General features: G+C 34.4%; 1 protein-coding gene across 1 annotated transcript; it reads right to left on the reverse strand.

Annotated features, from left to right (window-relative positions):
• Positions 1-820: 820 nt before the first annotated feature.
• Positions 821-5,204, reverse strand: LOC112039817 (WPP domain-interacting tail-anchored protein 2). The gene is given in 5 exon segments (XM_065768578.1): positions 821-1,237; positions 2,712-2,764; positions 2,767-2,893; positions 3,363-4,498; positions 4,610-5,204. Coding segments are annotated over 5 exon segments (2,094 nt in total). The 5' UTR covers positions 5,145-5,204; the 3' UTR covers positions 821-994.
• Positions 5,205-27,543: the final 22,339 nt, after the last annotated feature.

The raw sequence follows: 27,543 nt of genomic DNA on the forward strand, positions 1-27,543 counted from the left end.
GCACTATTTTAATTCTTTGTGAGAATTCAGAACATTGATAAAATGAATGTAATGACAAGTGGGTGATTTGTATATGGACGCATTGATGAATCATGAATGTGCGTGATGGATATGGGTGGAATAAATGTGAGAATGCAAAACATTGATAAAATGAATGTAATTACAAGTGTGTGATTTGTATATGGACACATTGATGAATGTGTGTGAAGGATATGGGTGGAATCAATGACACAATACTATTTAACAATTTGGTCTTTGATGAAAATTGGTACAAGTGAGGGTCTATTAAATTTGATCAATTTGCTGAAGTAAGGTTTGTTTAAAACATATTTTATTTATTTACCTTATTGTAGCTAAATTTTTGTATATGATGATTCTAACCAGTTAAACCTTACTTTAGTTTTTTTTTTTTTTTTTGATGGTCTTATCAATTTTGTTAACAACTAACTAGACATCACTTTTAGGAATTAAGAATCCATGTAGTTGGTATGAAGTTGCATTTGAAAATTCAGAAGAATTAAAATATGATACAATCTTATCACATGAAGAAAAAAAAAAAAAAGGAAATCCAATGTTGTGTTGGCATGTCCGTCCATTATAAGGTTACAAATATCAAATCTCAAAAAAAAAAAAAAAAAAAAGCCCAAAATAATATAATGATATATTTGTATAGATAGAGTTGGAAATACTTTTAAAACTAGTTCAGTTGTTGAGGTGACCATATTATCTTCAATAAATTTTAGAGAATAAATTATAGATTATAACATATTACAAAATAATTATATATTCTCACGCATCGCATGAGTCTGCGACTAGTTCATTTATAATATTCTCATTCCACAAAACATATCATCAGGGAAAAATTACAAATGGCATAGTATACAGAAACCAAGAAACAGAGTACAATTACACCAAACAATCTAAAGTGGGAGAAAAAAACACAAAAAATTTATAGGATACAATATGTGCAGTTGGAATGCAATAACTTCTGGTGTTAAGGCCATGAGGAAAGTTGGCCATCAAAACCAAATTGGAAATTCTGGTTAAACAAATATATTGCAGACACCGAAAGTAGTAAGACAAATATTGCCATAAATATACAAATTCGGCGATAGTGCCTGGTCTCTACCTTTTTCAGAGCCTTGGACTTTGAAACCTTGACATCGGCACTGTTTTCAGAAACATATGACCTCATTTTGGTCTCACAGATAGGTGCTTCTTCTGATGGTTTATCCAACTGATTTAAGAAAAATAACAAGGGGGAGATCTTTTAGATCATCAATCTGCAGTTACTAAATAAATCATAAAGGTACAATAAATGTCAACTCACATAACTTTCCATCTAAACTATATAACAAGTCCAGCATTAGAATGTTAATATCTGTACGTATCTTAAAAATATATAGAAGTTATCAGCAAGGTTAAACATTTAATTGTGGATAAGTTATTGATGAAATAAAATCTTTAAAAGTTAACCAATCAACCAAATTTTTCACTTGACCTCAAGGTGCATCATTGTTGCAATCAGGTAGTGCACAAAGCTACAAAGGACACATCAATCTAAGTAACGAACAGCAGCAAGGTAAGAGGATTAATTTTGTCAACAGTTTTATATACATTTTCAGAATGATGTATTCAATCTTTCACTACAAAAGTGACAGAAGGAAGAAAAGAGGAAAAATAAAAATAAAAGAAGAAGAAGAATCATACTGAGGAGCAAAACTAGGTTTTAGGAATCATTTGTTTTGCTTTATTTAGTTGACTCCAGGAGTAGCATCTCTTTCTAGTGTTTCATACACATTATCATATTAATGCTTCTCTACTCGCACATATGTTTTCTAAGTCAAAGAAGCCAAAGCAGAGAAAGCAAGAACAATTGCTTAACAAGACCAAAAGGAGTAAAGTGGAAAGGTGAACTATACAAGCACTGATTTTTAGCCAGCAATAACAAAGAAGTAAGAAACTATACTCTGAAGTTTTTCAATATGCCCTGAAATTATATTGGGCTATGTTTTGACTAAACCAGGCACATCATCGAGCATGAACTGTGTACACACACACACACACACAGAGATTCAGACATATCATTCCAAACCAGCACTGACCAAAAATTTTGTTTGGTTTTGCTGGGAAAGGTCTTTTGGTTACAATTTACTCTCACCATGATCCCCCAGGAACCTTTATTAAATAATCAAATAAGAAAAAAAAATGTTAACCGTTCTTGAGTAAAGCAATAATGCTTGCCAATGAGCAAACAAGAACACTTAAATATAAATGATGTGAGGTTCCTCAAAGGACCAATTAGTGAAAAATAATTTCAACAACCTTGGTATAATGTATATGGTCATGTCCCAATTATGCAGAGTTCAGTCTTCCAAATGACGGAGACATAAGTACATCAAACAAGCAAAGTGAAACACATTTTTGTAAGACAATAACAATCAAGTTTTAATTAATTATACAGAGCAATACATCATAAAAATTATAAGCTTACACATATTATGTGATGTAAGTGCTATTTAGTCCTGTGTGCACCTAAATCAATGCCTATTTTCTGTCTCTAGCCTAATCCCATGGCTGTCTATCCTGGCCCATGGCCAGTTTTAATCTATAATCTATGAAAGAACATTACAATCCCTACTTTCCCTTCAATCTAAAGACATACAAATACACTTATCATACAAATTAAAAAATATCCAAGGAATACCTGCCTGGAGACTTTTATCCAATGACCCTGTGACTGCCTCCTCATATGTTTTGAACAGGTAGCACTGATAGCATCATTCTTGGAAAATAGAATCTCTTTATTGTCACCATCTATGTTGTTGTACATAATCTTAGCAATATGTAATTTCTCAACTAGAATTGTCTTCTCCTTTGTTAAATTATTTAGCTGCACAGAACATATTGTAATTGCAAACATTGATATGAATGTTCAGTAAGTTTGCTATAACTATTAAAATTTATTTATAAGAAAGAATAAAAAGAACTAAAATAACTATAATATAAAAAACCATTTAGGAGCCCCATGGGTTTCTCATGACAAGTGGAACCAACTCCTATTCTATACATTATCAGAAGCTACAGACTCGTCATTTAAAATGGATTTAGAGGAACAAATGTGAGCAATCACATTGATAAGGTTTCTCATCCCGTGACACACGGCCATTAGCATTTTCTACCATTATTTATGAAGGCTGCCATTTTCATTAGCATCCCTCTTCAGTTACAGACAGAACATAATGGAACAATTCAATGTCCATTGGAAATGCAAAAACACCTTCAGCAAATGTAGTCAGTTCAACTTTAAGTGCTGACGGCAGAAAGAAAATTAATGAAATGATTATACGAGAATGTTGTACCTGCTTCTGGATGCGCTCCCTTTCAGTGGCTAGTTGCATTGCCATATCCTTAATAAACTTGGTCCTGACATTAATTTCTTTTGCACTTTCTAATTTTGTACTGTTAGCTTGATCCAGAGACGTCTCCAAGAATTCTATTCTACCTCTCAGGAAACTTAGTTCGTTACTAAGTTCTAAGTTACTTTCGGATAATAGAACACATTGCTCCTCTGCAGTCTCAATCTTACTTTCAGCTTTTGAAACCTTGGATTTTAGATCTTCAATCAAAGTCTCCATATCCCAAATTGCAGAATATAGCATGTTCTGCTGTTCTTGACTTGCTTCAGAGGAAGCCTTTGCATGCTGTAATTGGATCTCTAGTTCCCTTGACTGCTTCTCAAGTAAACCTATCTTTTTTTCTGTGTTACTAGTACTTCCTTTATGAAAATTCAGTTCCTCAGTGAGCTCCATGTTTGTCTCTGTTAGCTGATTAGCCTTGGCTTCTGCACTTTCAGCCCTACTTTCTGCGTTATATATGCTTTCTTTTAATGACTCAATTATATTCTCCATTTCACTAAGTTGCTCTTGACTTGCTTCATTGCAAGCATTTGCATTATTCAGCTGGAACTGAGATTCTTTCAGTTTTTCCCCAAGAAAATCCACCTTTTCTCTCAAAGTGAATACTTCTGCACTTTGGGCAATATATTCTGCATTGCTACTCTCAAGTTTCTCTAAAGCAATATCTTTTTCTTTCAGCTGTTCAATGAAATCTTCATGTTTAGCTTTTACCTGAATTTCTCGTTGAATTGCACTGTTCATATTAAATTTAACTAGCTGGAGTTGACCAACCAACTCCTTTGAAATGCCCATGAGTGCCACAGAAGCATTTTCCGCCTCTAAAAACCTTCCCCAAACAACTTCTGCTGCTTCTTCCATGTGAAATGCTACTTTTTCCGTATGGTGTAACTTTAATTTTAGTTCTTCTTCATTTTGTCTTGCTTCTGCTAATTTCTTCTCAAGATCTATCTCCCTTGCAAGTGACTTTTCCAGCATCCGCAGCAAATGTCTTTGTTGTTTGGCCATCTGCATGTTTGATTTTGCATTTAGGTTTGACAGTTGACCATTTTCTGATAATTCCAAGGCCTTGTCAATTTCACCTGTGAAAATGCATGTTTCAGAAAGGTAAAAAAATTTATAAGAAAAAAAATAGAAAAGTGCATCTTCATTATCTGAGGCAACCATCTAACTAGACAAGGATGTTAACATACCATTTTCAGATTTGAAAGCAAAGACAGTTCCCTGAAACTTGGCTAACTGAACCTTCACCTCCAAAATCTGCCGTTGAGAATGCTTTAAAGATTCTTTGGAATCATGCAATTTTTCCTCCATCTTAGTAGAAAATTCTCTCAAATGTCTGCATGATGATATTTTATTATGGGCATCAACAATGTCTGCTTGAAGATTATCCATGAAACCACCCAGCTCTCTTACCTCAGAATCTAAAATGCCTGACAAGAGATCAAACATCAATACCTTCTCAATAGAGCCTGTCGATACATAGTTCTTCTCTAGAGCCATAGCTTGAAGATCATTTTCATGAGCCAATAGGTACATCAAAATTATGTGCAAATTTACCAACTTCTCAGAAGAATATGCCAAGTCCAAGTCTACATTTGTTAGAATTTTCTTGGACCTCTCTATCTCTTGTACACCATTTTCATTAGATGAGATTCCTAAATGTACATAAAGTTTTTCAGACTCCAAAGCCTCAGCATAGATGTCACCAACAGCTTGACTGTCCATTTCCACCGTTTAATTCTTGGTTCAAACCTGCTAAAGCAAGAAACAAAGAGGAAGGAAAAGTGAGGGAAAAAAAGGCCCAACAAAATTAACCCCAGTAACTCTTCTTTTTTTTTTTTTCCTTCTTCCGGGTGGGTTTGTGTGTGTTTTGGGGGGGGGGGGGGGGGGATTTGTGATGGTTAGGTATTGAATATAAACCTTTTGTTCCATTTTTTGTTTTCTATTTTTTTTCCTTATAAATAATCAAAGTTTAAAATAAAATAAAATACATGACGGAGTGTAAAGTAAATATAAAAACAAGGAAATGTACATTTTTATAANAGATGGCAAGTTTCCATTCAAAGGAGAAGAGTACAAAGTGTACGTTTACTACTCACCTTGTACTATTTAATGTTAAAGCCTCAATAATTGAAGTGGAGTGGCTGTTTCTCAAAAAAATAAAAAAAGTGGAGTGGCTAACGTGCGCTGACATTAAACGGTAGCGAGCGAAAATAAATACTACTGAACTGACGGTTGACTAATCTGTACCCACCTACCGGCGCGCGTTAAGAGTTAGACTGAGTTTAGACAGAGTCTTCCAATTCCAAGCTCCATCCGTATTACACAACAGATTTGTCCTTTTGGATTAACGGTAATTTGGAAATGAGTGGTGTTGGTTAAGAATTTCCCTTTCCTATTTCTCTCTCTCTCTCTCTCTCTCAACAATCATTGACCCTGCTTGCCTTTGCCTGTGGAGCTGGAGGCTGGAGCTAACAACATCCACCAAACATTTTCCCGAATCCGCAGGTACTTTCTTCTTAACCCCATCGATTATGTTTTCCCCGGAAATTCACCATAGTAATTGCATTTCCGCCACTTTTGTTTCCTGTGTTTGTTTAGAGCGTTCAACCTTCAAAAGGGTTTTGAATTCTCATTTACAATTGGGACTACTTAGTTTGGAAACTTCGATTTACTTTCTGAAAAATAATACATGGATTAGTGGCCTTTTTTCCCATTCCCTTATATTTGATATTTTTAGTTATAATTAGAAACTAATGTATTAAGCTGTAGTTTTTTCTTTCTTCTTTTTTTGGGTGAATTCAGCTACTAATTTCTGGTTAGTGTTGTTTGATGTTTGAGAAATGTACGATATTGGAGTCTAAACTTTATTATGAAAGTCAGAATCTTACTCAGTTTTCAGATTTTATGGTTGGAGAGGGATACTTAATTATCATAATTCAAATTCTTTATAATGTGAAAGGTAAACTAATGATCACTTTTTTTTTCTAAATGATTTGAGACATTAGGTGACATTTTCACAATTTGGCTTCTCTATTAGAATTTAGAAGTTCTGCCGTGAGAGATATAGGATTATTGCCTGTTGGATCTAAGAATTCACTATATAGAATATTAATGTATTGGAATTTACAACGATAGAAGAGTTCCTGATATTAAAAGAAAAAAAAAATGATATTGCAAATTATGTTTATATGACCACGACATTACTGTTATAAATTTTGGTTCTCAATCATAGAACTTCACTTGTAGTCTAGTGGTTTTCGAAAGAGGTCTATTTTCTACAACGTTCAATTATTGCATATTACTGGTCTTGGCTGTTAACTAGTGAGTAATCACAGGGCCATTGGTGACTAAGGTTGAATTCCACTTTGTGTTTGGTCTGCAATGAACTGATGGTAGACAGTAAATTGCTCATTTCTAGTTTTTTATTAGTTCCCTATAGTCTGCTATGTTGTGTGTAGTACAAAAAGGAAGTAGCATACTAATATAACAAACCCCCCCCCCCCCCCCAAAAAAAAAACCTGAATGGAGTGTACACCTTAAAAAAAAAAAAAATTAAAGGCTTTATTACGTAACTTATTTTTTAAGTCTCCTTCCCAAATAATCACTTACAAAATATATCAAAAATAGAATCTATTAGAAAAAATCTGTTAGAATTATGAAATCATTATATTGTATTTGAGGACAAAATTGGCATATGCCCTTTTTAGGCAAAATAAGTAGTATTCTACCCTCTTTCCCAAACTAATTAAGAAAATGCTCCTCTTTTGAAACTCGACTAACTCAAAATCGAGTTTAAAAAAAAAAAAAAAAATCTAGAGCCCTATAGTGACGTTTTTAAGATTCTATAGTGATGTTTTAAAGACCTATAGTAGTGTTTGTAACTCGAGCTCCATGAACTCGAGTTATATGTAATCTTTTTACATATAACTCGAGTTCATGGAGCTCGAGTTACAAAATGCCACTATAGATCCTTAAAAAGGTCACTATAGAGCTTAACTTGATTTAGAGAAAGTCGAGTCTCAAAAGATGTGCATTTTCCTAATTAGTTTGGAAAATGGGGCAGAATGCTACTTATTTTGCCCGAAAAGGGCAAAGGCCAATTTTGTCCATGTATTTGATACAATAAACTATACATGGGGCGCTTTTATATAGGAGGTAGAGTTGTACTTGTATGTGTGTAGTTATAGACACTTAATTTTGTATCCGTTAATAACCTTTAGTCTCCGGCCCCAATGATGAGCTTGATGTATGTCAACTAAGAGTGATTGAAGTGTTCTCAATAATTTGGAGGTAATTACAACTCAAAAATGCTCCAAATCACTTTGAAAACAATGCTAAAAAATGACATTTGCTCACTGTTTTGACCATAAAATTTTAACCACAAAGAATATTTAATTAGGCTTTTTTCATTGGAAAATATACATCTTGAGCTTCAATTTGAAAACAAATTTTGTCCAATTTGGATTTTAAATGAGTGAGTTATGGTCGTTTAAAGTCAGGCCCTCAGTGCTGTCAGGAATTAGCATTCTTGGTGAGTTTGCATACATGGCTTCAAGGCTGCGTATGCAGCCTCACTTCCAGGGCCTTTTCTTTTCATTTTTAAGGCCCCAAATGTCATGCCCCAAACCCAAAAGGGGTCCAAAGCATGAGAAATAAGGTACATGTATATTTTTCCTTTTTGATAAATCAATCCAAATAATCCATACCAAGTACCAACATTAAGAGTTTTCAAAATAATTTCATTAAATATACTCCCAAAGTAAGTTAGAGTTCTATGCAATAATTACAAGGACCATTGGTCACAAAAGAAAGAAGGTCTAAATAAATATAGTTACATATCATCAGCTTGTCCCATCAGTGGGAATAAAGTCATCACCACTACTATTGGATACAAAAGAATGAGTCAAGCCTATTCTAGGATGTACATCATCTAAATATCACCATCACAAAAGTTTAGCCTCTATCAGTAGTTAGTCTAATTGCTGCTAGCCACAAAAACCTATCTCAAAATGATCGTTGTCTATTTTGAAAAAGTTTGTAAAAGAATAGGATAAGACAAAACCCAGTAAGTAGCATAATTAATCGGGTAGGGAAATGCAATTTTCATGATGATGAAAAGCTTACAAAGCATGTTATAATTTGGGAATTTCCAAATAAATTCTATAAAAACATTTCCAAAAATAATATGACAAGAATGATTAAAATGATACGGCATAAAGCTTCTCAAAATGCTCACTTGAAACTACATAATATATTTTGTGAGCAATAAAAATACAATTCCAAACCCAAAGCCACATGACAATGCCATCACAAAGACAGAACTAATCTACTGTCACAAAGACGGAACTCTTCGCCGACACACAGCCAGAACTAAATATTCACCATCTATTTCACATTAAAAAGTCAAAACCCCTAAATTTTCATCACTTAGATAACCACCATTGTAAAAACTATAAACCCAGTCATCAAATAATTCCACCAACACAAAACCCATACATATAAACACATGAATATCACTTCCAAAGCTCATAAATCACATGGATATCATTATCAAAGCTTAGATTAAAGAACCTCAAGCAAAAGCATATAAACTCACCAAAAAGATTAGAAATTTTTACCTTAAATAATAGAGATGAGTGAGCCTTAGCTTTTTCCTAAGGAGTTTTCCAATAAACCTTGCGGGAAAAATGATGGTGGAGGTGGTGATGAAGAGTGTGTACCGGTGGGAGTGTGAGGGAGTGTGAGAGAGGAGTGTTGTGTGAAAAGAAAAGAGAAAGAAGACAAAGCAAAATAAGAGGGAGAGAGAGGGTCAGCCAAAGAGGGAGATATGAGATGAAATTGTGTGGTAGGGAAGTAAAAGGGGTAGGTGGGTCACGGGGGGGTCCAAAAAATATGAACCCCCCCCCCCCCTCCTTTATTTATTTATTTTTTTTAAGGGCTGGGATGTTACACCAAAGCTTCAATATTTGGGTTAGGTCGCCCCCCAGATCCTTAGGTACATCCAAATGCCTATAAAACCCTAGTTTACTCCCATATATACTCACCTTATGCCTCTACCCAAAACCCTAGCTAGAGAGAGTTCATTTTGGCCTCCATGTTTTATAAAACCCTACTTCATCTTTTCTAATCTCACACACAGCATACTAGCACATTTTTTTTTTTAAGTATTCAAAACCTCTATCCAGTAGTATTCTAAGACAGAAACTTATTTTCAATTTTTTTTTTTATTTAAATCTTTTCAAAGTAATCTTGTTCTTGAGTTGTGGTTATCAAAATATTGTTGTTATTCTTTATGTCCCATATTCTCTCAATTTTAACCTCTATGATGTAGGCACTAAGAGACTGGTAAAATAAGCTTCAAACTTGTGATCCTTAAGCAAGGTGAGTTTTATGCCCATGATTTCTTATCTTGCTAAGAAGATCCCACATAAGATTCTTTATATAGTTTATTTATATGTTTCTTTGGTTTTTTTTATTTTATTTTATTTTTATTTTATTGTGATATTTATTTGATGTATGTTAATAAAATAAAAGAATGTTATTGAGTAAATGCCTAAGTACAAATCGATGAATTAATGTTGCTAATATAGTTATAAAAATAAATAAATAAATAAAAAGACAACAATTTATTTAAGAATGGAGTGAAGCACTTGGAGAGTGATGATGAGGCTGGGAAAGGGATTAAAGATTTCAGGGGAAATTACATAAAAAGCGTTGTAGCTTTTCCTTGGAACTCATTAAACCCTAAACTTTTAAATGTGACTTTAAACCCTAGACTGTCACAAATGTACCTAAAAACCCCCAAAAAAATTCATCCTCGTTAGTCTTCTAATGGTAGAACAAAAACAAAACCCCACCACAACAACAATATAAAGTGTGTGTGTGTGTGTGGTGTGTGTGAGAGAGAGAGAGAGAGAGAGAGAGAGAGAGAGAGAGAGAGAAATTTGACAGGATTTTTTTTTGGGCATATTTTTGAGAATATGGGATTTGAAGCCTCATTTAAAAGTTCAGCGTTCAATGTTTTCTGAGGATAAAACTACGGGGTTTTTCTACGTACTCTCCCCAATATTTTAGGAGAGTAGAGTATGAAGTGTAGAACTAAAAACTGGCTATAAATTTTGTAATTTGACTTAAAAACCCCTGCAAAAGTATGTGCAAACATTAGTTGGTATGGTCGATTTTTGGAGGATTTTTAAGCTAAATTGTTATGATTGGTTTTCTCAAAAGTGGAATCGCAACCACACCGCAGTGTTGAATATTAGCTCTGATACCATGTTAAATGGAGAAATTATCAAACGCAATGTGTTATACCATGTTGTGTATGCTAGAGTGGATGCGGAAGAGGAAGCATAGAATAGGAACATCAAGAACACGAGGGTTACGTGGTTCAGCCTTGACGGCCTACATCCACGGAGGAATCCCTTAAGGGCTACATCTTTATTGTGTAGGAGTGTAGTACAATAACCTCTGTTATAATGAACCCTAACATGAGTATATATATGCGACTAAACCCTAGACTACTAGTACAAGTAGGAATGGGCTTGGGCCTATTACATTGGACTAATATATGTTTAATATATATCTCTAACACGCAGGAGTCAAAATTTTGGCTGTCGGCAATCGTATCCATCGATTCGATTGTTTAGATTCTGGCATACATCTACAAAACTAAATTAAAACCCACACATAATTTATATATATATATATGATTATGTGCGGGTCAGTTGGTATTATCGGAATCTCAAATTAGCGATTGACAATTGTGCCAGCTAACATTAGAAAGGCACTCACCTCCAATCACTTCCCTAATCATCATCAACATTCCTATTGAGCAGTTTAAGGGGTGTGACATCAGTCAAAATTATCAATCTGGATCATGGAATGAACACCTTTATACAAAAGTCGCCATGAGATTTTGAATGACTTCTTTTGGAATTTGACAACTTTTTTTTCCTACTTTTTCTATATCTTTATTTCCTCCCTTAATGAAACTAGTGTAATATCTATGAGTCAAATGAATTTTGTTACTTTCGTGTTTCTCTAGCTCAATTGGTATTATTGTGTATACCATTCTGCTATAGAACATGGATGATGGATTACAAGAATTTTTGTTTAACTTGTGGAAAGGTTAGGTGTTATTCCTAGTTTCCCACATGGATTAAGTATAAGTTTAACTATGTGTTTGAAAGCTCTTGGGCACCCTCCCATTGCAAGTTGGCTTTCAAATGTGAGTTCTACCTATGGGTTTTTAACATTTGGTACCAAAGCTGTTGGGTTAAATTGAATTGACCCCTTGCAAATTAATTAATTATCCAAGTTAATTAATTAGATCAAATTACATGCAATAGCGTGGCAGCACAAACAAATCACCAAATTATCTAGAGGCAAAACTCCACTAAGTGAATTTCAGGTCACCACTCCCAAGAATCCACTATTATCAATCACAAAGCAGTTATAAGTATAAGAAACCTTACCAAACCCTTTGCCCTATCTTGAAATACCAACCTATAGTTGAACCCTTACCCCAATATCCAATTGGACTTGTATTGTAGTGGCAATCTTCCAATTCAATGCACGAATCCCAGTACGTGACTAACCAATGATTCACGGATCCAAGTACGTAACTAACACCAACAACTTGAAGAAGATATTGGCTGCAAAGTTCTTCAGTTCATCAATGATGAAGATCAAAAAGCTCATTGGTTACAAAACCCTTGGCATAAAGACGCAATAGTTTCTTCAAATAGAACAATAAACTAGGACATTTTTTGCACTTGTTCTCTATGTATGATAGCCTTTAAAATAAGCCTTATATATGTCTAGGGTTGTGAGAAAAGAAACCCTATACAAATATTTTAGCATGAGCCAAAAATCAAATCTGGATATTCTGATTTCATAGATCTCGACAGATTCAGTTTTTGTCGAGCTTCTATCAAGCTTTGTTCTTAAATCTCGATAGATCCTGTTTCTGTCGAGGAATCTGTCAAGCTTTAATGAACAGCTCTTCTTCACTTGTTTCTTGGTTAGATCTTCATGGCTTTAACACTTGACTTGAACAACAAGTTTCTTGAAGTCTTAAACTCATCTTAGATCTACCCAATTACAAGTAAAGTGCATTTTGTCAAAGAATTAGCCAATTACATAAAATGTGTCCCTAACAAAAGCCAACTACCACCTCAAGTAATTAGGTGTAACTCATTGAGTATGAGATCAAATGAGTTATGGTTATGTGGTTGGATCTCAAAAGAGCGACCTAGAGGCTAGATTAAAATAACTGATAGATGAGTGGAGCCACTAAAAAAGAAATGAATACCATCAAATTAGTGTCACTAGAGTGAGCCATCATGGACTTTGGCTGCGAAGTGTGGTATTATGCTATGATCCTAGTGTCCCACATAGATTAAGTATAAGCTTAACCAAGTGTTTATAGGCTCTTAGGCACCTTACCCTTGCATGTGTTTATAGGCTCTTGGACTCCCTACCTTTGCAAGCTAATTTTCAAGGATAAGTTCTGCCCGTGGGTTCTTAACATTATATTTTAATAAAAATATTCATAAAGTTCTAAATCTTCAATCCACGAGATTATTAAATTATTTGATGAATAATCTAGTTAATGGCTTATGTAGTTGATATTGACATTTACCCAACAAATGTTTGGTTCATTCACTCAATTATACTTGCCTACCAATGGTAAGAGTCCTCTTGGCATGTCCTAGGTCTCTTCTTCATAGTCCTTAAATTCTTATATTTGAGCACGAAGCGAGGAGTGGTAATTTCATGCTCTATTTTATCACAATTCCCCAACCTAAGCTAAGGGGTCCCATATCTTACATTGCCTTTCACTTTGCCAGATGAGATTGAGATTTGAGAGGAAAATTGGGAGAAAAAGAACTACACACATTAAGGATTTTGGTCCTCTCCATTTCAAACCTTTGAAAATGGTGAGAGTACATTTTATGGACTTGAGAAAAGTGAGCCAAAAGGGGCCAAAAGTCCCTGAAAATAATCATTCAACAACTCATCACGTAGTGGAGTGTTTGGCTTGATTTTCTCTCCTTGTCTTCATCACTTAAACTCAGTTTCGGTTGAGTATCAGTGATGAAAACCGAAAACAAGGATTTGCTATTTTCTGTTTCTTAAACTCAAAGTCAGTGGTAATTTCAGTAAAATGGTAGACCTCGTGGAGTCCATAGCTAGTGTATTGTCATGTCAGCTTGATATTACCATTGCAAATTCGCCCATTTCTCTTTCTCAGCACCACCACAACAAACCCAACGCCACCATAGCACCACTACACCAACCCAACGCCACCACAACAAACCCAGTGCCGATCCATTCCACCGAAACACCAACCCAGCGCGCTGATCCACACCACCGAAGCACCAACCTAGCACCGATCCACAACAAACCGATTCAAGCCACGCTGTGACCCATAACCCAATCTCCACCGTAACCCAACCCTAACTAATTCAAGCCATGTCGTGACCCATAACTCGATCTCCACTGTGAAACCCAGCCAACACCCAAATACAGATTGAAGAGGGGAGAGACAAAGAAAGCTGAGAAAGAAACAGAGAAAAGTAGAAAAATTTGATAGATAAAAAAATTTGATGGAAAAGAGGGAGAGTCAGAGAAATGAAAGGTGAGAGGAAGAGTGGAAGATTTTTTTGTTAATAACCCACGGGTAGCAACAGTGTTGCACTGGGTAGTGTCAGTGGTGGGGTCCACGGGTTTGGGGAAAAGTGGTAGAGATATGTAACTAAGAACTCAACCCAAACATGTGTTTTGCAATTTTTGAGTGAAACTGAGTTTGAGAATTGAGTTATGAGTTTTGGGTTTGAGTTATGGGAATTGAAAACTGAGAACTTAGAATTGAGTCAGCTCTAAACCAAATGGGGCCTTATTATGCCTTTTGTAAACCTAACTGACACTCTTCCTTTCTACCCTACAACATCCTTTTACATCACAAGTTTTAAGGTGTAGCAACTCCAGCAACTAGCAAGAATAAGTAAAAGTGAATGTTATAAAAAAAAAAATAATAATAATAATAAAATAAAAAGTGTATGTGACCAAGTCAAACCATTGAACTGTGAATTTTAGGAAAAAAATTGCCCTTTTCTCTTTTCGGGAAAATTATATAGCCTTATGTCTTCCTTTCCAAACTAATTAGAGAAATACTCCTCTTTTAAAACTCGATTTACGACAAATCAAGTTAAACCCTATAGTAGCGTTTTAAGGAGCCTATAGTGATGTTTTAAGGATCTATAGTGACGTTTTTTAACTCGACCTCCATGAAATCGAGTTAAAAAACGTCACTATAAGCTCCTTAAAATGCCACTATAGGGCTCCGTTATTTTTTTATTTTTTTTTAAATCAATTCGTAATAAATCGAGTTTTTAAAAAAGTGACATTTCTTAATTAATTTGAGAAGGGGGGCATAATGCTATTTAATTTTCCCAAAAAGGGCAAAGGGCAATTTTGTTTGTGAATTTTAAGTTACGACCCTTCAACAATAAATTCAATTGAGTGAGCATCTAGACGTGTATTTTCTAATTTAATAAATATTTTCTATGCACGAGTTAGGACAAAGATGGAATTGTCTTCGTCGTCTCATTCACTTGAGAGTTCCCATAATTTTCTTCTAGCCCGCTTTAAGTAAAATATAAGAAGATTCATACCACAAATAACGTGCATATTTTTTAACGAGTGCAAGTACGATAAATCGATAATAGATTGATATAACTTGAAAGTCCCAAACGTGCATTAATTCATTGATTAAAGCTCATGACCAAAGCCGACTTTATTTACATAACATCTTCAGGTTAAAGAATTTGAAACATGAATGAATATAGTCCTTCATTCATGTTAAAGAGTCGTTTGATGAGTTCTATGCCAAGCTAAAGGACATAGTGAACTCAGCCTTCAATTTTAGGGAAACCATCCCTGAACCCAAGGTTGTAAGAAAGGTGCTCAGATCTCTACCTAAGAGATTCCATGCCAAGATTACGACAATAGAAGAATCAAAGGATATTGACAAAATTCCTTTGACTGAGCTGGTTGGAAACTTGCAGACCTACAAGTTAGGACTATCTAGGATTGGCAAAACAGGTAAAGGCAAGAGCATGGCCTTGAAGGGAAAAAGTAATGATACAGATGAGTCTTCCGATGATGAAGATTCTAAGATGAAGTCCTACATTACAAGGCAGTTTAAGAAGTTTATGAAGAATGTCAATGAGAGGAACTTTGACAAGGACCGTAGACAATCCAGTTCTTCTCAGTTTAAGAACCAAGACAAAGGTAAGAAGGACACTAAGGATGGTGGTCAGTACACTGTTCCGGCTGGACCAAAGTGCTTCGGATGTCATGAATTCGGTCACATGAAGCATGAATGCCCAACATATCTCAAGAGCATTGAGAAGAGTAAGGCACTTGTTGTAACCTTGAGTGACACTGAGCCCGAAGATGATTCCAACAATGAGGATGACGGAATCTTAAATGCCTTCACTACCACAGTCGATCCTACTGAAGGGATTGTTGAAGAAGTGGATGAAGAAGAAGAACTGGTGGAGTCCAAATTTAAGAAAATGGATGATCAAGATGATATCCACTCAGCCTATGAGAAGCTTTACAAGCTCTCTGAGAAGCATGAGAAATTGTATAGGTTGGCCACCAAGAAGCTCAATGATGTGAAACTTGATCGTGAAAAGTTGTCCACAAAGTTTGATGAGACGAATCAAACTATTGGAGCACTGAGATTTGAGAACAACTTTTTGGCTGAGAAGACCAAGAAATTTTATCACAATTCCCCAACCTAAGCTAAGGGGTCCCATATCTTACATTGCCTTTCACTTTGCCAGATGAGATTGAGATTTGAGAGGAAAATTGGGAGAAAAAGAACTACACACATTAAGGATTTTGGTCCTCTCCATTTCAAACCTTTGAAAATGGTGAGAGTACATTTTATGGACTTGAGAAAAGTGAGCCAAAAGGGGCCAAAAGTCCCTGAAAATAATCATTCAACAACTCATCACGTAGTGGAGTGTTTGGCTTGATTTTCTCTCCTTGTCTTCATCACTTAAACTCAGTTTGGGTTGAGTATCAGTGATGAAAACCGAAAACAAGGATTTGCTGTTTTCTGTTTCTTAAACTCAAAGTCAGTGGTAATTTCAGTAAAATGGTAGACCTCGTGGAGTCCATAGCTAGTGTATTGTCATGTCAGCTTGATATTACCATTGCAAATTCGCCCATTTCTCTTTCTCAGCACCACCACAACAAACCCAACGCCACCATAGCACCACTACACCAACCCAACGCCACCACAACAAACCCAGTGCCGATCCATTCCACCGAAACACCAACCCAGCGCGCTGATCCACACCACTGAAGCACCAACCTAGCGCCGATCCACAACAAACCGATTCAAGCCACGCTGTGACCCATAACCCAATCTCCACCGTAACCCAACCCTAACTAATTCAAGCCATGTCGTGACCCATAACTCGATCTCCACTGTGAAACCCAGCCAACACCCAAATACAGATTGAAGAGGGGAGAGACAAAGAAAGCTGAGAAAGAAACAGAGAAAAGTAGAAAAATTTGATAGATAAAAAAATTTGATGGAAAAGGGGGAGAGTCAGAGAAATGAAAGGTGAGAGGAAGAGTGGAAGATTTTTTTGTTAATAACCCACGGGTAGCAACAGTGTTGCACTGGGTAGTGTCAGTGGTGGGGTCCACGGGTTTGGGGAAAAGTGGTAGAGATATGTAACTAAGAACTCAACCCAAACATGTGTTTTGCAATTTTTGAGTGAAACTGAGTTTGAGAATTGAGTTATGAGTTTTGGGTTTGAGTTATGGGAATTGAAAACTGAGAACTTAGAATTGAGTCAGCTCTAAACCAAATGGGGCCTTATTATGCCTTTTGTAAACCTAACTGACACTCTTCCTTTCTACCCTACAACATCCTTTTACATCACAAGTTATAAGGTGTAGCAACTCTAGCAACTAGCAAGAATAAGTAAAAGTGAATGTTATAAAAAAATAATAATAATAATAAAAAAATAAAAAGTGTATGTGACCAAGTCAAACCATTGAACTGTGAATTTTAGGAAAAAAATTGCCCTTTTCTCTTTTCGGGCAAATTATATAGCCTTATGCCTTTCTTTCCAAACTAATTAGAGAAATATCCCTCTTTTAAAACTCGATTTACGACAAATCAAGTTAAACCCTATAGTAGCGTTTTAAGAAGCCTATAGTGATGTTTTAAGGATCTATAGTGACGTTTTTTAATTCGACCTCCATGAAATCAAGTTATAGGTAAAAAAAAAAAAAAAAAAAATTGCCTATAACTCGATTTCATGGAGGTCGAGTTAAAAAACGTCACTATAAGCTCCTTAAAATGCCACTATAGGGCTCCGTTATTTTTTTATTTTTTTATTTTTTTTTAAAATCAATTCGTAATAAATCGAGTTTTAAAAAAGTGACATTTTCTTAATTAATTTGAGAAGGGGGGCATAATGCTATTTAATTTTCCCAAAAAGGGCAAAGGGCAATTTTGTTTGTGAATTTTAAGCTACGACCCTTCAACAATAAATTCAATTGAGTGAGCATCTAGACGTGTATTTTCTAATTTAATAAATATTTTCTATGCACGAGTTAGGACAAAGATGGAATTGTCTTCGTCGTCTCATTCACTTGAGAGTTCCCATAATTTTCTTCTAGCCCGCTTTAAGTAAAATATAAGAAGATTCATACCACAAATAACGTGCATATTTTTTAACTAGTGCAAGTACGATAAATCGATAATAGATTGATATAACTTGAAAGTCCCAAACGTGCATTAATTCATTGATTAAAGCTCATGACCAAAGCCGACTTTATTTACATAACATCTTCAGGTTAAAGAATTTGAAACATGAATGAATACAGTCCTTCATTCATGTTAAAGAATTTGAAAGCTCTGGTTAAGATATCTCGAATCCCATGTTGCCCTGAATGGGATTCGGTTTCTTGGATTTAGCTTTTTCGAAATGGACAGGCATGCCAACCATGATCCAACTCTCATTAATAATTTAATATTATATTTAATAATCTCCAAAAAACCATATTTTAATCTAGTTTAATTGTTATTTTTGTCATTTACATATGTTAGGGACATATTTAATGTAATTGACTAATCTTTTGACTAAACACACTTTATTTGTAATTGGATAGATCTAGGATGAGTTTAGTACTTCAAGAAACAAGTGTTCAAATTTAGAATTGAAGTCATGCAAGTTTGACTAAGAAACAAGTGAAGAATGTGCTGCTCATTAAAACTCGACAGAAGTCTCAACAGAATCTTTTCTATCGAGAATTACTGCTAAAACTCGACAGAAACTTGACACAAGCTGTATTTGTTGAGAATTACGAAATTAGGTTTTCCAGATTTGATTACATGCATATTCTTGAGTATTTATGTAGGGTTTCTTTTCTCACAACCCTATACATATATAAGGATTATTTTAAGAGTCATCTTAAAAAGGATGCAAGGTGATGTAAAGTGATTATACATGTATATTGTGACCAGAGACAGAAATTTCTCTAGTTTATCATATTCTCTGTAGAAGCTACTGCGTTTTTACGCCTAGGGTTTGGTGACCAAGGAACTTCCTAATCTTCATTGTTGGATGAACTAAAGAACTTTGCAGCCAATAATTCTCCTTAAGTTAGTGTGTTAGTCATGTATTGGGATTCGTACATTGAACGAAGAGATTGCAGCTACAATACAAGTCCAATTGGGTATTAGGGTAACGGTTCAACTATAGGTTGGTATTGAGTACTGAAGTTCCTTTTACTTGTAACCGCTTATGATTGATAATAGTAGATTCTCAGGAGTGGTGACCTTAAATTCACTCGGTGGGGTTTTGTCTCAGTGGTTTTCCTCATTTGTAAACAAATCACCTGTGTCAAACTTATTTTCCACTACATTTATCTTTGTTGGTGATTTGTTTGTGCTACCATGCTATTACATGTTAAATTGACTTAATTAATAACTTGAATAATTAATTAATTAATTTGCTAAAGGGGTTAAAACATTTTTGGCTTAGTAAGTTTTTGAAAGGGCACACCATTATATGTGGCAAACCCCCATTTGCAAAGTTCTTGCTTCCAAATAATCAGTCCAATAGGAGAACATGGTACAAAGGAATCCAATCCCCTATAGGTTTTTTTTTTTCATTGTCTTTCTTTCGGACTGCACCCAATAAAATTTTTTGTGTGGATGCATAATAAAATTTTGTTTGAGGTTTATTATACAATGTAACAATGTACACGAATATACAATTTTGTATTAAAAAAAGAGACTTCGACATATATAAAAAAGTTTTTATCACTTATATAAGTTATATTTAGTTATTTCTTGAACATACCTGGTAGTCAACCAACCCAATCCACGCAAATCATTTTTACCTCTTACATGACCGATTTGCTTTAGAGATTTCATTATTCTAAAAGCTTGGGTCTTTGAGATTGCACATCCCAATGCCAACTAATAGTGGCCTGAGAGAGAGAGAGAGAAGAAGAGGCAGGCGAACAATGGTATACTGTAATTAGCCTCTATGCACGCAAATTGCATATGCTCAGAGGCTCATCTATTTTTTTTTTTTTTTTTCAAAAAAATTTTAAGTAGTAAATGTAATTTTTTTTCGAACGTGTGTTTGAAAGTGATGTAGTGATATAGAGAAAATATTGACTAGGAAAAATAAGATGAGCATGAGGGGAAAGAATGCTAAATTTTAGAAGTTCTCTTAGTTAAAAAAAAAAAAAAAATGGAAGTGTTTTATTCGGATAAAAAATGAATAAAGAATGGTTAAATTTTAGGAAATAAAAAAATGATGTATTTTCACTTGCTAAGAACATATGTCACTTATTTATATAAATTGGTTAAATCTTTTGACAAAACGCACTTTACTTGTAATTGGGTAGTTCTAGGTGTTTTTAATACTTCAAGAAACAAGGTTTCAAGATCAAGTGTTGAAGTCATCAAGTCTGTCCAAGAAAAAGCAAGTTGAAGTGCAAATTCATTAAAACTCAACACCTGCTCGATAGCTACCTCGACACCTGCTATCTGTCGAGATTTAAAATTTCAGATTTTCTGATCTGATTTTCTTGGAATTCGTGAATATGATTTTGGGCCTTCTTTTCTCCAAACCCTAAACATATAAAAGGATTGTTTTAAGAACCGTCAAGTGTGACACAAGTTGAAAAATCATTGAGCAATCTCTGTTCAAGAAAATTGTGATCAAAGACGAAATTCTTGACCTAGTTCATCTTCTCTGAAGAAGTTGCTGTGTATCTGCACCATAGGGTTTTGTGATCAAGCATCTTCCTGATCTTCATCGTGTAGGATGAACTAAAGAACTTTGCAGCCAACCTCTCTTCCTTAAGTTGGTGTTTTGAAGTCGCGTACTGGGATCCGCACATTGGTTAGTCACGTACTTGGGAGCCGTGTATCAAAGGTAGGAACTGTCACTACAGATCAAGTCCAATTGGGTATTAGGGTAAGGGTTCAACTGTAGGTTGGTAAGGTACTTGGAATTCTTTTACTTGTAACCGCTTGATTTGATAATAGTGGAGTTTCGGGAGTGGTGATCTGAAAATCACCCGGTGGAATTTTTGCCGCGAGATTTTTTCCCATTTGTAAACAAATCACCGTGTCATTTAATTTCCGCTATATATTTAGTTTTTGGTGATTTGTTTGTGCTTCCACGCAATTGCATGATAAATCGATTAATTAATAACTTGGCTAATTAATTAATTGGTTTAATCACAAGTGGTCATTCAGTTTGTGGCCTATCAAGTGGTATCAGAGCAGGCACACTCTGATTAGGTTTAATCTTTGTTGTGTTGATCCATTGACCCCTCTTTGTCATGGATAGAGGATAGTCATTAATTATACCTCTTTTATTTGATGACACTAACTATGCATACTGGAAGGTATGCATGAGAGCTTTCTTGCAGTCTTTAGATGAGAAGGTGTGGCAAGCTGTAGAGATTGGCTGGACCAAGCCAAAAGAAGAACCAGCCGATTGGGATGACGCAAAGATCAAGGCGGCTAACTTCAACAGAAGAGCGTTAAATGCCCTATTTAGCGCAGTCACCAATGAGGAGCTCCATCTTAATCTCTTCAAAGCTTGTGTAAGCCTCTGAAGTTTTAAATCCTTGACAGCCTTAGTTCCTTCATAGGTTGTCTGGAGGATGGTCCATGCTTCCTTTGCAATTTCAGTGGAAGATAGCTTCTCAAACACCTCATTCATGACTGCACTGAATAAGGCNTAAATGTTTGAGATGGTAACATTATCGGTTTATATTCTGTAATATGTGTGATAGTGTTTTAGTAGTATCCCTGTGATAGAGTTTTAGTAGTTAGAAAATTGAATGATAAAGTTTTAGTAGTATTCGTGCTTGCAAAAATTCAATTGAATGGCGTAATCTATGTCTACAGAAATTCAATCTCTAAGGTATTTTAGTAGTTAGTAAATTGAATTATAGAGTATAAAATTCAATACTATACTCAGAACATGATACTTCTCCTTTTTTCTTAGTCTCCTCATTTAAGTGAATCCCTCCTTCATCATTGAAATTATTTTTTTTAGACCCCTTAAAACACAGTTGGATTAACCCAGTTAACAAGCCAAGTTATTACTTAGTGCAAATTTCAGATTAAGGTTAACACAATCATATAATCATATCAATATAAAATGCGAAATATAAAGAGTACAAAAATATGATCACTTAGGAAAACCAAACTGGTAAAAAACCTAAGGATGATTTAACCTAACTATCCTCAATGTAAAACTAAATCCACTATGAAAGAATCGAAGTTTTACAATGGCGACTTAGACGATTAACAACCTATTGCTACCTCATGTAGAAAACTTACTGACACGACCATGTGCAAGCTCCAAGACCACAGACTCCTTCTTTCTTGAATTCTCCAGTAAGTACAAGCACTCCCGCTTGTGTATCTATAAGCTCTTTAGTGTAGCAACTGAATGATCATTAAGCTCTGAATGAAATCTCCTTCTTAATAATCCTAAGCATGTGTGAAGGCAACCACCTTTCAATCTCACAAGAGATTCACACACATAACAAGTAGAGCAATCTCTAAAACGTGGCTAGGGTTTCCCTTTTATACCTAGGGTAAAACATAAAACCCTACACTCATATGGACTTAGGGCTGAGTTGGAAATTATAAAGAAAAAACATTCTGTCCAACTTTCGATTGGTCGAGTCTAATTCTTGATCGATCGAGGTAGACTAAATTGCATAATGAATTCTGTAGCAGCTCGATTCCAACTTTACATAAAACACATACTTTGAGCAAGTCTAAAACAAGACTAAAAACTTGTTTTGATCATGGTTTGCCAACAATACAATTTAGAGTTCTAATACATTAGTTCCTAAGTACTTAGAACCTAACAGAAATCAATTTAAAATTCCTTCTACTAGCTTTGATTGTACTGTTGGCTATATCAAAAAAGACTGTTTTTTGATATAATCTTTTTATGGTAATTATCGTCATTTTTGTTGTAGTTGAATCAAAATAAGATTTGCTAGATCTGTATAATTAGTAGTCATTGCATTTTCATCATTATCATAAGTTTAAGATAGAGATTACCCTCATCAATAGTTGCTGCATCTTCTTCGTTGCCAAACTTGATCATCTTGACAAACTTTTTATTTATCTGATTGTACCACATGTATTTATCTATTTATGGATTCTATTTGATTGTAAGATTTTTATGTCTTTTGATATAAATTAACTAGCTGGTATGCTAGCCAAACTGCTTGCTTCTTCAGCTTTTTTTAATCTTTTACTTTGCCTCCAACATTATTGTAATTAGTTGTCTCTTTAATAGCATGTTTTGTCTCCATCGCTATATATATATATATATATTGTTTTGTAGGATCCAAGCAAGAAAGAGTTTAAGATGCTTGCTGTGTTATTCTTTCAAATTTTTTACAGCATGAACAACTTGCATGTTGAAGTAATTATTGAGTATTTTATATTAGCAGTTATTTGTTAATAGGTGTTTGACAACTTTAGAATATGAAAAGTTTTAGGTTAAATGGGTAACAACTTTAATTTTGTTAATTTTTGCTTTCTAAACTACTAATAGTGATTTATCATATTAAATTGGTAGTTTATTGGCGTAAATGCTCTTTTCGTCTCTATATTTTGGGGTCATTTCTATTTTGGTTCCTATATTTTTATTTTACCATTTTAGTCCCTAAACCAATTAACGCGTGACATTTAAGTCCTTATCGTCACCCAACTAACAGAAAATGCTGATGTGGCTAACGGCACATAAAATAATAATTAAAAATTTTATTTTGACATTAAAAAATTGTCACGTCAGCATCTAAATTTAAAAAAAAAAATAATTTTAATTAAATGGAAAAACAAAATTAAATCCCAAAAATCAAACCCAGAAACCTATAGATTGTGTGGCGTAATTGAGGGTGTCGTGCAAGAACTTGTTCTTCATGTTCTTCCCATATCCAAGAACAATCAAACACAGAACAAGAGCACAATCAAACCCAGAACAATGCAAAATTTCATACAAATCTGCATATAAAAAAATTTAAAAAAAAAAAAAAAAAAAAACAAACAAACCAGAAAGTTTGGGCAAAATCTCAAAACACAAACAAACCCAAAACATCAAGGGCACAAAAAAAAAAAAAAAAAAAAAAACATAAACAAACCCAAAATCGCCGTCAACAACACCAAATCCCTGTCAACAAATCCAAATCCACCATCAACAAACCCAAATCCCCATCAACAACACAAAAGCACCAATGTTCTCTACCTTCCTTCTCCGACGGAAAACTCCTCATGCAAAGCGACCTCGACCATTGCGATTCGGGCTCCAACGCCATCGTTCTCTCTCACCCAGGTGGAGTTCATTTTTCCAATGAAATCCATTGTTCCCATTGTTTTCTCCGCATCAAGAGAGAACCTTGATCTCTACCCCACGAACCCAGGTCCACCCACAACACCACAACCCCACGTTGATGTCCACCGTGACAACCCAAAATCTTAGATCGACCACCACCAAAACCCAAATCGCAACCTACACGTCTCGCTCCTTAAAACCCAAACCTAAATCATTCATGCTCCTCCTCCACAAATCAAAACCCAAACCCATAGATTGGCTTCGTCGGCGACAGATCGGAGATGTTGGAGGTGGGTATGGCTTTGCCAGCGTGAGGGAGATTTTTGCGTTGGTGGATCGGGTAATGTAGGAACAAGATTGGCCATGTTTGATAGAGAAATTTTCAATTTCAAGCTTTCAGATGTGAACACAAAAAATCTTACAAAAAGAGGTTACAAGACTTATAAATGAAGTGACTTTCTCAATACCCATATTGAAAAAAAGAAGCGTTTCTCTTGTCAATGATCAAGTTGAGGCAAAGAATCAAATCTATGACTCTGATGGCTTTGCAGACAAGGAAAACTGGGATTAGACTTCAAACCCAGATGGAATTCGACGCCAAAAATGGGACTCAGCATAGACAACCAAAAATGAGAAGACTTTACATTGATTTGAGATTCAAATTTGGAAGGTCTCAGCTTTTTTGGTACTAAATAGAGTAAAGAAAAGAAAATATAAGGAAATTACAGACCAATCTGGATTTGAGAAGTCCTGGGATTGAGTTTAATTTTTTTTTAAATTTATATTCTTTTTTGTTTAAATTGTAAAATACCAAATAATGTGTTTTTAATAATATTTTAATTGACACATCAGTATCACGTCAGCCCACGTCAGCTAATAGAGTGTTTCTCTGCCACCTCACTTTTCCCATTAGTTGGCTGACGGTAAGGACTTAAATGTCACGCGTTAATTGGTTTAGGGACTAAACGTGGTAAAATAGAAATGTTGGAACCAAAATAGAAATGACCCCAAAATGTAGGGAGAAAAGAGCATTTACGCCTAGTTTATTTGTATATTAATTAGCTACAATGTTGTATATGAAACTCTAGATGTAACACAAATAGCTAAGGATAACGATATTCACAAATATTTGTCTTTTTAATTTAAATGGTATTTTGCACAACAGCTTTGCATTCATTAGATTTCATTTTCAGTAAGGTTAGCAACTAGTTTATAATTAGACACACATATAAAAAACACACACACATATATATATATATATTTATTTATTTATTTATTTAAAAAAAAAAAAAAAAGACAACATTTTGAGATATTCTGAAATGAAATAGATATGGGATGAAGAACATAAGCTTGGCCATTGATATTGCAATTCATTTCTTTATCTATCTATACTTACTATTTATAAGAGGATTTTACCTCTTTAAACTAGTCTTTTTATGTAGTTCAAAAATATCTTCACTAATGAAGGGTAATTTTTCTTAAAAAATAGGGTCTTAAATGTCAAACAAATAACCAATTTATCTATACTTTCTACAGTACCTACAACTACTATCACTTTGAATTTAAAAAGAGAACTCTTAAAATTTAGTCTTTTTATTTATTTATTTATTTTTTACCTTCACGTTTGATAGGCCACAAACTGAATGACCCATTGTGATTAAACCAATTAATTAATTAGTCAATAAAAAAAAAAAAAAAAAAAACCAAATCAATTTTAGACATAGAAACAAACAATCATATATCAGTATAAATACCCAACCTAAATACATAAAAACTCATATATGACCCACAACACAAAAGAGGTAGTAACAAAATTAAAAAAGAAAAAAAAAAGCAATAAAAAAGAACAACACTATTAATCTAATCCTTACATTGAACTATTATGCAGGTAGCCACAAGAATAGAGGTTAAGAGTAATTAAGATTACCTAAATTGAATCATCCAGCTTTTTAGTATTAATATAGTGTGAGGAGAGGAAGAGATGAAGGAGTTAGAAAGCCAAAGTCTGGCATTAGGAGCTGAAGGGTTGCCGTTTGAGATTGTAAGCATGGAACACAAAGGTTTGCCATCTAAAATTGTAACCGTGGAACACAAAGGGTTGTGAATTATTTTCTTTTTATTAGTATTTTTAAATTTAAGAAAACTAATTTTAAATGGTAGGACAAATTCAGGAAAAAGAATGGTAATGACATGGTAGCTGATATGGCTAAATCTAAGTATAGTAGTATTAAATGCTACACTTTAGCTTTTAGTAATATATAGATATAGATGTAATAGCCGTGAAAAAAAGAAGATTTATTATGTTTGTGTGTTTTTGACAATTTATTGTGGTCTCAATAATTATATTTCAGATTTCATAAGGAGTTAATAAAAAAACAAAAAACCTTAGGAGGAGACTTCTCAGAAAGATTTCAAGAAGAAGAAGACAAAACTCTCTTGATGTAAGAACCCTAGAAATCCTTTTTTTCTTAATTGATATAGTCATCGTGGTAAATTTGTTATGCCGTTTATAGTTCCCTGGTGCCGATTTACTTCTCTTTTGACTTTTGAAGCAAGAAGTTTCATTTGTTTCTCTTGATAATGGAACTGTATTTGTCAATGGGTTGAAAAAAGAACAAAAGAAAATTAAGGGTTGCTCCTATTGGATTCGGCCAGCAACAGAGGTTCCACCAAATCACTTAGCTTTCTTGTCCACTTCCTTAGTGACACAAGTTGGAATCAGTATAATTCATTAGTAGATATCTTTATATTACAGATGAAACTACATTGGACGGGTATCTCCATGTGATGTCAGTTTATTGATAAGTTGTGATATCATTTATACAAATTGATACATTTTTCATTCTCTTTTTTTTTTTTTTTATATATATATATATATATATATATACACATTTTGGGTTTTTGAATAACAGATTTTTAGGTGAGACCTGTGGATCTTAAAAAGACTGCTTCGAGAGAAGCATTCAATCATTTTAGTTTGTTAAGAGGTAAGTGACTCTTCCCTTATTATTTTCAAGCCTGCAAAGTTTGTTTTCATTGAAAATAATGTGTTTTTAGTTATTTATTTATATATTTACTTTTTTTATTTTTTATTTTTTATTTTTTTTTTTGAGAAACATTTATTTCTGTGTTTGATTTAGCTACTTAAGGTCTAAGGCCAGTGGTTACTTACTTACTGAATTGTG

Source organism: Quercus suber, unplaced genomic scaffold, assembly GCF_002906115.3.
Source record: "Quercus suber isolate HL8 unplaced genomic scaffold, Cork oak 2.0 scaffold_965, whole genome shotgun sequence".
In the NCBI taxonomy this organism is placed as follows: Eukaryota; Viridiplantae; Streptophyta; class Magnoliopsida; order Fagales; family Fagaceae; genus Quercus; species Quercus suber.